The 15,860-nt window shown below is 39.2% G+C and overlaps 2 protein-coding genes across 6 annotated transcripts in view; one reads left to right on the top strand and one right to left on the bottom strand.

Moving 5' to 3' along the window:
- Positions 1 to 5,503, top strand: part of LOC101804009 (uncharacterized) — an 18,213-nt gene extending 12,710 nt beyond the window's left edge. The window contains exon 3 of one of the 2 annotated variants that reach the window (XR_011811538.1): positions 5,367 to 5,503. Coding sequence is in view for 1 of the 2 variants with exons in the window: in XM_072042701.1 (XP_071898802.1) it covers positions 5,367 to 5,390 (24 nt within the window). In the remaining variant the exon portion in view is untranslated. The remainder of the gene's footprint in view (positions 1 to 5,366) is intronic. The other variant, XM_072042701.1, reaches the window with a different exon arrangement.
- On the bottom strand, positions 4,499 to 15,860 carry LOC101804544 (killer cell lectin-like receptor subfamily B member 1F). 4 transcript variants are annotated; one of them, XM_005012660.6, is made up of 9 exons: positions 15,656 to 15,860; positions 13,651 to 13,719; positions 10,921 to 10,968; positions 10,225 to 10,314; positions 8,602 to 8,667; positions 7,560 to 7,702; positions 6,821 to 6,930; positions 6,091 to 6,251; positions 4,499 to 5,986 (listed from the first exon to the last, which is right to left on the bottom strand). In XM_005012660.6, the coding sequence occupies exons 1-9, from the start codon at positions 15,852 to 15,854 to the stop codon at positions 5,874 to 5,876; spliced, it is 999 nt and encodes a 332-aa protein (XP_005012717.1). In that variant the 5' UTR covers positions 15,855 to 15,860; the 3' UTR covers positions 4,499 to 5,873. The 4 variants fall into 4 exon arrangements, with proteins under 4 accessions (XP_005012717.1, XP_071898814.1, XP_012948567.1 ...); XM_072042713.1 differs by having other exon boundaries at positions 7,560 to 7,642; XM_013093113.5 differs by lacking the exon at positions 10,921 to 10,968.

The raw sequence follows: 15,860 nt of genomic DNA, 5'->3' as shown, positions 1-15,860 counted from the left end.
AACTCCTGTGTGTTATATGTGTCCAATATGCCATCCATGTCAGTAACACCTTGCAAACAACTTGGTTGTTGTTGTATGCACGCACACGTCCCTCTGTACAACTGAATGTTAAATGGACCATATACTGTTTGTCCTACTGCCTAGATTGGCCTCACTGGTATCTAACACTGTTTATTTCCATTTTGGGTTATAGTTTACTGCTTGCCACCCACAGTATTGTATGCGGCCAATCTGTCAATTACCCATGCAACATGTTTCTGTTCTTCTGTTAGATCACCATACAGCAGGGCCTCCTGCCTATAGATGGATGGTTAAAAAGTTATTGCCCATTCTATTGATTCTGGGGAATGAAAGCAACAGCTCCCCAGAAGGGCAGCATGAGCATAAGTGATGTTGGGTTTACCTGAAAGCATACCTTTCTGCAAATAGTGTTTCCATTTAAAGTGGGTAGCCTGAAAGTAAAAGGTCCTAAAACAGTTTGCAGCACTCAGACCCATCAATATATCAAAGCCAAGAAAACATCTATATATAGGAGCTTCCAGAACCATGGTGCAGATTTATCAATAGCCAATTTAAAATGGCCCACCAATCCCCCCCCTTTTTTTTCCCATACCCCCCTAAAGCTATCACCCACTGCTCTCCTCCCCAAGGCCACATTATCCTTAGGGATACATAGGGATGTCGGTCCCCCAGGTGGTATGCTCCAATGGAAACATATGGTGTTTCCATATGATGATCTCATCTCTCCAAGGAGACCATGGCCCTGTGACCATACACAGATCTTGAGCTCCTCCTGTTTATTTCCCATGCTTTGTGCATTGGTATACAGGCGCTTTAGGGAAGCAGCAAGTGTAGTTACCCCTAGAGGGACACATGAAGATTCCAGATGGGGTATCGGGAGCAATACCTACTCTGAGGAGCCCTTGGACAATCCTATGGGACAACTCAGAGGTTTTTCCCTTCTATCTTCAACAGTAACAGTAGTGACAACTTCCCCCAGCCCTTCCCTGTCATATCTAACTCCCCTCCCTTTCCCTATCAAACCTAGTTTAAAGCCCTGGTAATAAGTCCAGAGAGCTTGCTCCCCAGTACACTTGTGCCCCGCTTGCTGAGTTGGAGTTCATCAGCAGCCCACATACCCAGCTTCTCAAAGGCCTGCCCAAGATCAAAATACCCAAAGCCTTGGTCTAGTCTCCACCCCCTCAGCCAGTCATTTACCTGTGCCATTCTCCTTCTTTCTGGGTCCCAGTCACCCATCGGGAGGACAGATGAGAACACTACCTGCACCCCTGATCCCTTCAATATCCTTCCCAGGGATGGAAAGTCCTTTTTAATGTTAAAGTTATCTAAAGTTTGGTAGTTGCTAAGCAGCAGGTTGAATTGGTCAACACACTCTTTTCTGCTCACCAGTCTTCTGAATTCATCTCCCTTACAAAAAACTGTTTGTATTTTATTTATCAAAAAAAGAATAGGGTGTATTGAGGTCTAGTATAGAAAAACTGCTATTTTTTCTTTTTTTTTTTTTCCCCAGAAAACTCCATATTTTTCTTTAAAACTACACTTAGTCCATCTCCACTGTTCTCTAAATGTACTGTATTCTCTCAGAGGATTCCTGCACAGTTGAAAAAAAAAAATATATATATATATATTTAAACATGTATTATTTTTCTGGTTGTTTGATCTTCATGTTTTGTCCCAGACCTCATAATAACAAGGAAACTTTTCAGAGGGTTAATGTATATATATGTGTCTACACATATGCATATATACACACATATTTTCTCTTCAACATGCACTCAGCCATTTATGTTTGTTGATTCTTCCATGAAGGGATCATTCAGGTTATCTAAAATCAAACCATGCATGGGGGGGAATTGCACAGAAATCATGCTTTTATGTCAGTGGCGTCACAGACAAAAGTGGAAGAGACAACTCATACCAGCCAGAGAAGTGAGGTTGGAGGAATATTGCCCCATTCAGTAAACGAGCAGAATAACCCAGTTAATCGACCAAAGACCACTTTGCTGTGCATCTCTTGTAGTTTAGACTTGCCAGATAGTCTCTTAGGTAAAGATGTTCTTGTCTCTTTCTCCCCCAAGACATGGTGGTTGGGAAATCTAGTATTTCCTGATTTAATTTCTTTCAGTTTGTGGAATATTATAACAATATGTGACTGCAATGTAAATAGCGTATGGTCTTAGCACAGACTGTAGGGAATATTACTGTTGCAAGAATAGGACAATTTGGTGCAAGAAAAGGGCATTTTAATTTTAAAGCTGCCGTGCATTTGTGTGAAAGCTATCCTAAACCAAAAAAACACTGTCTTTTGTTGGCTCAGCTGTGAATACGATGCTACAAACAGGGCTGCAAAGAATGGGCCTTCTGACAAAGGAGATGCCTAGGATGCATCTTTGTGGTAGACTTCAGCTTTAAGAAGACTTCAGGACATCAGGAAGACGTCTTTGTCCTTTCTCTAAATTGTACTGCTTTTCATGTCTACATAGCTACTGTCCAGAATGTGATATGCTTTGGTTTTGTGCTTTGAGTGTCATCTCCTTCCTCATAGTTTTGGCTAAGTCATGAGTGTAGTGCTTTTACTCAAGAGCATGCTTTCCTTTTCAAAAGGGCCACTTTTTCAATTGGGATTACCTTGGGTTCACGTTGCCCTTCATCAGAGCCAATATAGCTGAAGAGATTTTTCTTGAAGCACACTTGGATATAGGTCTATGAATATAGGACAAACCCTGAAGAATACCTCTTGAGTCATAGAATCAAGAAATTCTTCCTGATGTCCAATCTAAACCTCCCCTTATGCACTTGAGGCCATTTCCTCAGGTTCTATCACTTGTCACCTGAGAAAAGAGGCCAACACCCACCTTGCTACAATCTCCTTTCAGGCAATTGTAAAGAGTCATGGGATCTCTCCTTTTCTCCAGACTAAACAACCCCAGTTTCCTCAGCCGCTCCTCAAAGCTCTTGTTTTCCAATGCTTTCACCAGCTTCATTGCTCCCTTCTGCACACACTCTAGAAACTCTGTATGCCTCTTGTTGTGAGGGGCCCAAAACTGAACACCATGTTTGAGGTGCAGTCTCATTAATGCTGTGTACAAGGGGACAAATACTAACCTAGTCCTGCTGGCCACACTATTTATGATGCAGGCCAAGATACCATATGCCTTCTTGGCCACCTGAGCACTCTGCTTGTTCATGTTCAGGACCTGGCACTTAGCCTTGTTGAATGCCATTCAATTGGACACAGCCCATTGATCTAGCCTATCCAGATCCCTCTGCAGAGTCTTCCTGCCCTCAAACAGATCAACACTCCTGCCAAATTTGGTATTGTCTGCAAACTTACTGAGGGTGCATTCAAACCCCTCACACGGATCACTGATAAAAATTATATACAAAACTGTCCCTGTTATAAATTCTGAGTCAATTTAGCTTTATAAGATTTATTTATGGGGTCAATAGAAGGGAAGTAAACAGTGCTGTGTGTGCAGGGAGTCTGGGCTCCTCCTATACACACACACGTTACATCAGGCGGCCTGTTTTTATGCTCCTAGGCTAATACATACTCATTACTACTTCTAGAAAAGGCAGGGTTATTATAATTAGTTCCCGGAATCTGAGCCCTCCCACTGGTGCATGCGTATCAGTCTCCGGTGGTCCCTCTGGGGGTCTCTTGTGCTGAAGGCTCGTAGTCGTCCTCCCAGGCTTTGTCCTTGTCCTTCTCCTTTGTCCATCTTGGCCAGATATCAGAGACTTGTGCAGCGTCCCATGCAAGCTTTGTCTTTTAGTCATCCGTCAGCTTTCCCCTTCTCCTTAATCTCTTGGCTGGATATCAGAGATATTGCGTAGTGTCCCATGCAATAGTCACAATAGTTAGCAGTTATTCTGAAACCCCCCAGATATCAGAGACTCAAGGTTTACCCTTCAAGCCCTCTATTGACACGAATTGCTGGAACATTCCTTACATCCCTAAGGCCAAGCCCTGGGGAATGTCACTGGTGACTGGGTGCCAGCTGGATTGAACCCCGTTCACTAAGACTCTCTGAGCCCAGTTACTCAGACAGTTCTTCACCCAGTGAACTGTACACCTGTCCAAGCCATGAGCAGACAGAGTCTCCAGGAGAATACTGTGGGACACAGTGTCAAATGTTTTACTAAAATCCATATCAAAAACATCCTCTGCCTTTTCCTCATCTACTAAGTTCTCAGTCCCAGGTTCTTCTTGATAATGGTCATTGAGTGAAGCACCCCGGAGCCTGACCTAGCCAAATGACAGTTGACCCATTGCCCAACCACAGAAAGAATTAAAACCAACCTTGTAGTTGTCTGCTGTCACCTGCCACTGAAGTTATGAGAGGTTAGGTTTGGATTGGTGTGGGATTCCCCTGCCCTTGGCATCAGGATGAGACCATGACCAAGGCTGAGTTGGTGTGAGTTACTTCACCTTTTCCTTGTGGTGGACATGCCAAAAGCTAATCAAAGTCTCTCAAACTGTAAACTTCAGGTTTATTTAAAATGTAAGATAACAAATCCAGAGAAAGATAGACTTGTGAGCAAAGGAAGCACTGAGGCTGAGTAAATAAACCAGTTTAAATCAAACTTCCTCACTTGTTAGATATTTCTTTATAAACAGTGTTCTCTTCTTACTCCTGTGACTTTCTGGATTTGAAGGAATTCATGTAGTCCCACAGTGACCTTAGGGCCACTTCCTCGTTTCTTTCACCTCTGATATGTAGCTCTGATATGTAGTTCTGCCACTTTCTGAAGCCTCCGAACTTACTTTAGGTCCAGTGGCTCTTAGGGAAGTGATATATCTCCTACCCCCTTCATCAGAGCCCACCCAATTAAAGGACAGAAGCTAGAATATGAAAATTAAAAGGCAGCTCTCTTTCAGACTTCTATGTAGTACAATGCAGAGCTATCTCCCACCCCCTTCAGTAAACTGAGTACAAACAAACAGCCCCATCTTCCTCTGAAATAACAGTTTAGACTCTGGTTTCAGCCATTGAGATTATTGTGCTACATTTATGTTCTTACTTTGTTCTTTGGTGATTAAAGGTTAGTGAAGGAACTAAAAATATGCTTCAAAGGAGACTTGATGAATAAGGCCACTAAGAAGAGACTTCGGAATGTGCATTCAAGTAAGAATGAGAGAAAGTTTCCTGCATGATTCTATGTTCATTAGCCTTGGCCACAACATTTTGAATAGCAATTGTTGATTAAGAAAAGCCCTTTATCTTTCTTTTCTTCCCTTTTTTCCCCCCCCTTTTTTTTCTCCTTCTTCCAATGAGTAAGCATGCCATCACTGTACTTCATCAAAGAATTCATAAATCTTTCTCTCTTTCTTCATCCTGCAGATGCTGGAGAGAGCCATGAATTGACTTTGACACAATTTGAAGTAGGAACGTTTCTGCCTCAAAGGAGATGGTAAAAATGACAATCCTTAGAGTCACAAAAGCACCAGAGTCCCAAGAACAAATGAAAGACATTGGAAGAGCTCTGGTAGCATTCACCATTTGCTGGTCATGTCTCTGCTCCACTAGTACCTCCTCTTTCTTGTATTGACTCTGACATGTCAGTGCCAGAAAAACCTTCATGTATATATTTCTCCATTTTCCTGAGTAAACTGTGCACTTGTCTACAGGATCCAAAATATAAATACATCTTAAGCTTCACTTGCAGCTGCAGGAAATGCTAGTGCATGGCAATGATTCAAAGCGCCTCCTTATGGACAAGGAGGACTGTGGATGTATTAAGTGTATATGCATGTGTCTATGAGAAACAGGATCTGCACGTTATCACACCTCTCACCAAGGCAGGACTCATCACCACACAGTAGTTCCCTAAAAGTCAGGCATATGATGTTAGCAAGTCATCCAGGTTCCTAATGTGTAAAAATTAAGGCTCTTCCAGAGGCTCATCCATCCAGTCTTTGACACTTGTTTTAGCAAAGAATGTTCTAAGCTTGGCAAGGTGTCTAGACAGAAGGATGAGAGATTCCTTTGATTAGATATTTAAGCAGATAAAATGAGACAAATTCCATCTGCTGTTCCTACACAAAGCTGGGAGTGAGGTTCCTACTTGAATCTGTTGTTTGTTGCTCCTCTTCTGCCTTTTCTGAAATACTTGCACCTTTTTCACACATATTTTTTGTTGTTGAGGTTTCACAGCAAGGTGCAGTTGACACTTCGCCAAAGCCAACAACAGTGCAGAAGTAGTCATGAGGTCCTGTTATATTAAATCTGAACAGGGAGAGAAAGTTAGATTTAGTTTCATTCCTGACTCAGTTAGATGCAATAGCAGTGAATAGTATCATTTACATGAAAGACAGTGTGTCACCTTGCCTTGCAGCCTATGTCTTTGTCAGTAGTAAAGAAGACTGCCTCATTGGAGAGTCTCCCTCCCAGCTCCTTATTTTTTTTTCCACCCATCCTCAATAGAAGTATATGGACTATGCTTTCCCATGAAGAGACCTTTCTCTTCTTCAGTATGCTCCATTCAATGATGCTAAGATCACAGTCCCTTTTATATCTGCCTGGTGTATCCTTCCTCCCTTCACTGAACTCCATTTAGTCAGATACCTCCTTTGCCAGCAGAACTATAGCTGTGCCCTGTATTGCCGTCCTGATCTGACATGACTGATTCAGCCATTGACTCCCTTTGAATTGTCATTAGGATGTACTGTAGCACCAGAATCTCAAGGAATCAGTATGCTTCAAAACCCCACTTCTGCTTGCACACTGTGTGGGCCCTGGAGCATTTGTGACAGTTTCTAGACATTCATCACAGTGATTTGCTGGAATAAGCTTACATGTCTGTGCTGTGTTCTTTGCCGTTAATCCACTCCCACTTCTTCTTGCTTTCATTGTACCGGAGACCAAGTAAGTAGTAATCACTCATTGATTGTGAAATAAGGTAATCCTAGAAAGGAAAAAAACCACAATGCTAATACTTCCAAATTACATTTTCTTCACCAGAAGTGCACAGAAATTTTAGTACTAAATAGCCAACATAGAAAGAACGATATGGATCTAGCTACACTATCTCTTTCTGCAGCTTCAGAGGCTGAATTATTTCATTCTTATTTAATCTCATCCCTCTTCCTGAGGCTTCTTAGGAACAGACTAAATAAAATAATAAACTCCTGATACTATTAAAACTGTGACTTAATACCTGAAGACATTTTTCTGTTCTGACTGTGATGGGAAGGTTTTTCTCTGACCAAAAATGTCTGTTTGACTCATTTGGTCTTGGTTTGTGTGCTAAATCCCATTAAGGCATACATCATGTAGGAAGAGAATTTGTTCCTTCCCATGGGAACATGTTTGAGGAGAGAAGCTTTAGATGCAAGACTTTAAGAGGGTAAGATGCCAAAATACATCTTACTGTGATGGCTTTTTCTACCTTACAGAGGTGCTTGGAGTATGTGAGTGTTTATAGGTCCCCAGAGACATGTAACATAAGAAGACACCAGTAGCCCACGAGATCTTTGGCATACAGGTCAAACAACCCTAGAAGCAGGGTTTCAGATCCATGGATTTAGATCTCACCAGTTCTTTCTTGTTGTCAATGGTCACCAGTTCTGAATGCATGCCAGTACATTCATCATGGAAAGCTGTCCAGTTTTTTCTTTCTGTAGTTCGAGAAAAGAAGTAGCATTTTTCCCCATTTCTTTTCCAATGTTGGGGGCAATCTATAGGAGGGAAAAATGTGGAAAATTCCATGTTCAAACAAATAAAATGATCCCATTAAAAAAAAAAAAAAAAAAAAAAAAAGGAAATTACAGCCAGAAAAGTACCCTTGTGGTTCTGTTCATAATTTTCATCAAGCCTCCAGGGATCCCTGCCAATCTCTGTAGCTAGTACAAGCTCATTAGTCTCTATGCATGAGTCAGAGAAGTAGGATCATGGACAACATTATCCAGTCTTTTAAAACTTTCCTCAGGAAGTAAAGAAAAAAGGTTGAGGCAAAAAGCAGCTTTTGGTTTTCAAACCTCTTATTTGCCTGTTTCAATATATGGCAAAAGTGATGCTACTGAAAGAAAGAATATTTCTCCCTGTTGCTAGGAGCAGAAGGACAGAGAATGAGACTTGGAAAGGGTGATACAATTCAATGAGACAGAGACTGTGTAATAGAGTTTTGTTGGTTACTCAGCAGCCCTTAAACATCAAAAAGAAATTGCACTTAATTAAAAGGCTAAGAACGAAGGGGTGTTTGAAAGCAATACATACACATTGATCCAGCATGCTCACTACTATGCTGTGATACCAAAAGGACCATTATATCAATGTGCATTCATCTAGACAACAGGCTCCTCTGCACTAGCATGAAGGGAGTAAATCAGTTCTTCCTCCCTCTGAAACAATAATGTAGTGTTGAGCAAGCATACTTTCAAAGATGAAAATATTGCTGTTTGGACTTGAGAGCATATTCTCTGAGTTATTTTTTTTTTCTTTTTTTTTGGTCAGATTAGTACTTTTATTATTTTATTATTTTTATCATTTTTCGTCTGAACAGAACCAAGAACCCCTCCTAAAAGGCAATCCAACAGGTACCTGGAAACTACCTTTTGAACCATGGATGATTACCTACCTTGTGCCTTATCATAGGTTATGGAGAATGTTTCTCTGTCCTGTGAGCTTCTTGTGGTTGGATGGTCTGGGAATAAGATGACAATAATTTCTGTTTTAAATAACTGACCATTTTGCCACAGAGTGTCAAAGCTCTTCTAGGCCTTTTTGATCCTCACTATCATTCCACAAGGAATATCTACGCCTCCCCTATTTCCTCCTCCACTGAAAAAAAATGGTAGTACTATACTGTGGAGCAGATTTCCAAAGAGTGTTGCACCCTGAGACCACAATGAGACAACAGTCTTCACTGTAGGTTTTAAAGCAGATGCCCAAGCTCATATAACCTTATTTTCACAGAATTAGTGGCTGAGATCCCATAGGACATGGTCCTTAGGGACAGGGGATCTGATCAGAGCTGGCAACTATTTTAGGATATTTTCCTTAGAGAGCAAGAGCTCTCTATTTCCATATGCAATATATCAAGCAAGTAGGAAAACAGCATGGTTGAACAAGAACCTGCTGGCCAAACTTAGACAAAAAAAGAAAGTGCACAGACAGTGGAAATAGGGCCACATACCCTAGGAAGAGCACAGAAATGCTGTCTGGATGTGCAGGGATGGGATCAGGAAAGTCAAGGCTGACAGAACTAAACTTGGTGAGGGATGCAAAGAACAAGAACGTGTTGTTAACAAAGTTTAAAAAGGCATCTTTGAGGTTATTTGGAGTTGGACAAAAAATGTATTAATAATCACAGTAAAGAAACTATAGACTATATAGATTATAGTGGTAGAATTATTATACTTGAAACCAGAATCAATAAATTCATTGAAAACAGACAAACTAAACTAAACTAAACTAAACTAAAATAAAATAATAAAATGAGAAAAAAGATTGGATTCAAGAGAGTTCTGACAAACTCGTAGCAGAACAGCATAGTTCACACTGTTCATGGTTCAGCATGATATGCAGGTTTCACATCTGAGACAAACAGTAAAAGAAACAAAATATTAAAAGAAAGAACTTCATTTTCCAGCAGTAAACTCAAAAATAAGATGAGAGAAAAGAAGTGGAGTGGCATTTATATTATGTAAAGTGCAAACAAATTCCTTTAAATTCCCTAAAACTCAGGAACCTCTTTCAAATGTACTTTCATTCATATTCAGTTAAAGATTTCTGGTGTTATAGACATCCTAGTGATGTTATACAAGATTATCTCTGAAATATTCTCATGGGTAACCACCATAATATCATTATTATTTCATTTTTACTTTCTTTTTTTTTCAACATTTTTTGTATTTATTTTATTTATTAGATTAATTTGTATTTATTTGATTTATTATTAATTTGTATTTTTTGATTTATTTGTTTAATTTGATTTGATTTGATTTACTGTTTAAAATTGTATGTTTTGATGATTGTGCTTCAGATTTTTTTTCTTTTGGAATTTTTCTTTTGGAAACATAGAATGGAAAACCATTCAACTCCTTTACAGACTTCTCTTATGACCATGGTTTGTCAACAATTACTGTCTCAAACCATCAAACTAGCCTTCTGCTTCTACTGGTTTTACTCATCATGATTTAGATGTTATTCTTTGGGTGAGCCACAAAAAAATTGTAGTTATATTTTTAGCTGAACTTACACAGGAGTGTCAGCCCCACCCCTATGACCAGTAGGAGGATTATCACAGCAATCAATATTCCAATACGTGTTCTGGAACAACAGTTTTTACCTACAGAGAGAAAAAATAAGGATTAGGAAAACAGCAGTGGTAGGACCTTTCATCGTCATTCAAAAATGTCCTTTCCAGGCTCATATTGAGACAGCCCTTTCAAGTTAGTCAAAGTTTTTCCCTCTGATGTTTGTTCTTCTTGTGCATACCTGTTGTTTTTGTTTTTTTTCCTTTCCTATCATAGGTATTCAACTGAACACTTCTGATACTGCCTAGAATACTATGTTAAATTCTGCTGTACCTGATGCTAGAGTTCAGTGCTCTTTGGCATCCTTACCTGCCCTCTCAAAATATTAGTGAAGGAAAACCCAATCAGCCTACCAACAAATGTCCTGCCATATCATCTTTTTTCAGAAGTGTTGAAGTGTCTCATCTTTATGTTTTGACAGTTGTTTATGTATTTTTGCTTTTGGATTCACTTCAAGGAGATCCTTGCATCAGTCATTACTCTGCCAACTCAGTGGGTACTGCAGAGCACAGGCAGCTTCAAGAGAGTCAAATGATATGTTTGGAAGCTGTGTGAACTCAGCAGACACTGAATTAAAGGGTAAAGGAGAGCTTTCCATCACTTCGACCTTCACGTATCTGCTAGAGTATTTTACTCACCACTTCTGCTGTCTTTGAAGTTTGTGATGTCCGTTTGACCACTGGGAACTGTAGAACAAATGTAGGTTATTCCTTATATCATCCCTAGATCTTTAAAGTAAATAGCTTTATGTAAAGGAGGAGACCAACCAAGTCTTCACCCTAACTGCAGTCAATACTCGGTCTGTTTTGTCTGATAACCTCATTTTCACACGTGCATATTCATTACTAGTTGAATTAGTAAAGTATTAAAAAGCTGTCATATTTAATACAGTATTAAACTAAACTGCTTTTAAAACAGTCTTTGAAAGAGAATCAGCAACCCCGGAGTGAAATGGATCCAGGTAAATTCAGAGGCCAAACTGAAGATGCAGAAGCAGTTTTGGATGCCAGAAGTGGATAAATTGGTCAATTACTACTATGGGAGCTATTGGAACGGGCGTGTGCCCAGGCAGATTTGGCTGTACCTCACTGTAAATCACCTCTGTTTCTAATTGTTCCTGCTGGGCAAAGCGGGTGAGTTGTAAACTTGGTAGTTCATTTTCTGCTATATCCCATGATCTTTTTGTTGTGGTTGATCTTTCATGCGGACTTTTTTTAAAGCTGACAGCTGGTTTTATTTGTTTGTTTTTCCTTTTAGGAATCCCTTGAGCTCTGGCTCAGCATGTAGATCAGTCCTTATACTCATAGGCACTTCAGTGAAATTTAAACCGAATGCCCGAGTCACAGCTAGACTTGATTATCTTAGAATTCTTTTCCAGCTCAAGTGATTCTATGATTCTATATACTAGAAGCCTAAGAAATAAGATGAGAAGATCTAAAATGTCCAGCCCTAGACTAAGACACCCAATCACCAAAGAATCTGTGCTTTGTGTCATGCAAGATGGCCTCAAATATCAGATAACTGTACATATCTGGAAGATGTTACAAACCTTACATGAGATCTGTGGTCTTCTAGATCTGCCTACTGAATGCAGACAGAATGTGCTAATACTTCCCAGGTGGTTCTCGACACTTGCAGTTTGTTAACCGAAGAGCACCCCAGTATGTATATGGGAAAGTGCATAGAAGGAAAAGGGACAGCATAGTACTAGACTACAAAAGGGAAAATAGAGTGTTAATGGATAAAAGAGGAGAACTACATAGAGGAGAGGGCACTTATAAAAAGGAAGTTGAAAAGTACTGCAAGAAGATAATAAAATTTATACAGGCAGAGCATATATTATTAAAGGATAAAATCCTGGCAGCATGTGGACAATATAAGCCACTTACTAAGAATGATCTGGGAACAGATAAAAGGAAGCAGACAAGGCTATTAGAAACAGATGGTAAACTTTACAAAGCTGTAAACATCAAATTTACAAAGCTCTAAACACCAAATTAAAGAAATAGAAAGTATCATAAATGGTGGGAAGATAAAAATCATATATAAAAATAATTAGACAGCTAGGAACTTGAGAAGCTAAAACCATCATAATTGCCACTCAACCTGTCTTTAAACACAATGAGAGAAGGTAACTTTTTGGAGCTTTGTAGGCCAGTGGATTGTATGGTATCCATGAAGTATTCAGACGATAAGGCTATAGCAGAGAAGCTAAATTAATCCTTTTCATCAGGGTTGACTGAATAATAACTGGGTGGATCTCCCATTTCAGGACAGTTTTGTGTGAAGAGTTTCTTTAATATGGCCCAAATACACAAATGGGTGCAGTAAAAAAATCCCAAGACAAGCTAGGTGTGAGACAGCTGGATTACTAATGCAGTTTTGTAATCCCTCTCTTAAAACTATCTTTGCACCCAGGAATTAGAAGGCAACACATCTAATGTGAGCCAAACCCACAAATAAATAAATAAATAAATAGAGTCGATCTGTGAACTTCAGCTGATCACACAATAACAGAATCATTTAAATTGGAAATGACCTTTTCAGATCACCTACTTTAACTCCCTTGCTCAAGCAGGTTCAAGTAGAGCAGCTTGCTCAGGACTGTGAGGTCAGGTTTTGACTATCGCCACAGATGGAGACTCCACGATCTCTCTCTGGGAAACCTGTTCCACTGTTTGACCACCCTCAGTGTAAAGTGTTTTCTTTTGTTCTGAGACTGTACCAGGGAACCTAATGGGTACTGTAATATGGTACCCACTATAAAATCCTGAATATCATGGAGACCTTGGATTGGGTTTAGCTGCTTACTGTAGTAATACAGTAATAGTAGGCTAGCTCAGGATAGACAAAAGCAGCTGGTTCATCATTGCATATCTAAAAGAACTGTGGATCTCCTTGTCAAAGGATGTTATAGAAATCAGGGCTTTGTATGGAATCAAGGGGAGATTGGGCAAGTTCATAAAAGAGAAATCCACCAATGGTAAGCAAATAGAAACAAGTCTGCCTCAGGAAGTCCTTGAGTAGCTGGATGCTTGGGAAAGTTATTACAGGAAGATAGCATATATGCCTACCCTCTTACTCGTCAGTAGTTGTACACTTTTGCCATTGCAGATAGAGGTTGGGCAATGTGATTTCTTGATACTGCCCATAAATCTTGTGTTCCTATGCCAGTGAATCCAACAAATGTTTAGTTTCATAGAATACAACACATCAGCTGCTCCATACTTTGGCTACATAAAGCAGTCAAGTGTATGTTCCTGTCTCCATGTGGTTTTATATCACTTCATTTCTTGAAAACAAGGAATGGACTACCCTCTTCACATTGTTTAAATTCATATGAGTTTAACAGACAGCTGAAAACTCACCAGATGATGCACAGCTAGCTATAATACTTGTGTCTAGGGATTGCACATTCAGTTCTGCGTATGTAGAATCTAAAAGCAGGCAAAAATAATGGGGAACAGAAAAAGAAGAGAAAAAAATTAAATGTAATAAAAATAACTGCAATTATGAGAAATGATAAACACATGGCAGCAACTGATGCAATTCATGTGACAGTGTTTAACTGTGACACAGTAATATGTTTGCCCATTGCATTCAAACAATAAAGGACTTTTTATAAGCAGAAAAAAGATCTGTTTTATCATCAGTTCAGTGTGGACAGTAACAGAGGAAACATGAACACACGCTTTAAATCTAAACAGAAGTGGAAAAAAAGGTCTAAGGTCTCTGACTGTCTTACCCAATTTACATACAAACATGAGTGGTGAGAGTGGTTACGATAAGGAACCAGACCTGAAAGCTACAGTTCGTACAGAATTGGAAGGGGTCATTTAATAACGAGATGGTGAGGAAAAGCTGAGAACTACTCCAACATCTGCAGATAATAAATGGAAGAAGGCAGGTGGGGAAGGAAGGAAGGGTAGGAAAGTGTAAAAATAAGGTAGAAAAGAACAAATATGATGTTGAAATTTTATAAAATATTCAAAATCATCCTGACATGCAGCACTGAGCTCCACTGTTTATATCACCATACAGAATTAATATCTTCTATGATTGTAAGTGCATTCTTCTGCTTATAGAATTAATTTCATTCCTTTGAGATTAATGCATTTGATCCCAGGAAATCTGCTGTCATAGCAAAAATAGCAAACCAGAGGGAAAAGAATAGAGAAGACATTTTCTAAGCTTCTTTGTGTAAGATATTTATACTTACTGGGAGATACAGTGCATAAATTAAATGAACATTTACAGGAAAATAGTTCATAGGGGATTTCCAGAAAGAAATATAAAAATGCTATTTAAACTGTGTAAAAGCTGTAAGTGGGAGAACATGCGTTAAATTGTAAGTAAAATGGAACTTTCAATCAAGTGTCTTCTATTGTGGTTGTATGTCAATCTAGCTGTGAGTTAATCATTTGAAAGAGGTGATGGGAACACTGTTTCTTGGAGCATTAGACACTCCAGCCACCTAAAAATAGATGCCAAGGGATCACAATTTATGCAAAATTCAGGTGCAGGATGGCAAGAAATAGGTATTACTATTCCTGTCCAAGAGATAGTAATGTCAAACAGAGAAAGAGGAAAAAAGAAAGAAAAGAAAGGAAGGAAGGAAGGAAGGAAGGAAGGAAGGAAGGAAGGAAGGAAGGAATATGGAGATGAAGTCTAAAATGTCTATAATTTTAGGATGTAATATTATGCAGATGTAGCAAAAACAGTGCAAAAATTTACATAATAATTCTTACTGCTAAGATAAGATTTAGGTAAGAATTTTGCAAGATCATTGTACTAAATCAAACCAAATCTGTTCATGAAATATTTTATGCTTATTTTATTAAATAAGCAGCATGTACTGGCAAGACCAGGAAGGAAAAACAAAACAAAACAAAACAAAACAAACAAAAAAAAACAACAATGCTTGCTATGCTCAGCAAGAAGCATTGTACTATGCATGAGACTGCTTCAAACAGTGGAAACATTAGGAACTCAACCCTCTGATCAGTTTGCTGTAAGAATCAGAGCATGCTACATAAGAACAGACCTCGTTCAGGATCGAGTAACATTCAGCTGTGGAGTAATTTCTTAAATTGGACCTCTTAATACCACACAAGAAACTCCCCTTCATATTTGCACCTTGACAAATGAAAAGTAGACCTTATAACAAAAAAATGAGAAGTAGACCTTATAACAATTTCCTTTATTCAGGTTAAAAAAAAAAATAAACTAAAAATTGACCCCACCTGTAAATTTTCCACAGCTTTGCCCTCTATATTTCCATCACCCCCTTTGGGGCTTTGGTGCTACTCTCTTTCAAAATGAAAGTGAGGGAGGTTGAATAAAACAAAGCTCAGTGCAGACAGATTGACCTACCTTGGACGTTGATGTCCTTCTGTAGCCTAGACCTGTTTGATTCAGTCAAGTTCAAGTCAGCATAGATGAGATTTTCTGACATTCTTATTCCCACGTCTTTTTTTTTCCTTTGTTGCTGTTGAAAAGTTCTCTGCTGTAATGGGCTTGTAACTACCCTCCTCTGCTTCCTCAGGAGGAAGTTCTTTCTTTCTTCGGTCATACAGAA

Source organism: Anas platyrhynchos, chromosome 1 (assembly GCF_047663525.1).
Source record: "Anas platyrhynchos isolate ZD024472 breed Pekin duck chromosome 1, IASCAAS_PekinDuck_T2T, whole genome shotgun sequence".
Taxonomy (NCBI): Eukaryota; Metazoa; Chordata; class Aves; order Anseriformes; family Anatidae; genus Anas; species Anas platyrhynchos.
Note: the sequence above shows the minus strand (reverse complement) of the source record. Positions and strands in the feature narration are given on the sequence as shown.

What these genes read in the sequence shown, in the direction of transcription:
- LOC101804544 (XM_005012660.6), bottom strand. Translation starts at nt 15,854, where the DNA reads ATGACCGAAGAAAGAAAGAACTTCCTCCTGAGGAAGCAGAGGAGGGTA. An exon ending in GAAGGACATCAACGTCCAAG is followed by an intron (nt 13,720 to 15,655) that starts GTAGGTCAATCT and finishes GCCTGCTTTTAG; the next exon opens with ATTCTACATACGCAGAACTG. An exon ending in AAAGAACACAGCACAGACAT is followed by an intron (nt 6,252 to 6,820) that starts GTAAGCTTATTC and finishes CTCCCTGTTCAG; the next exon opens with ATTTAATATAACAGGACCTC.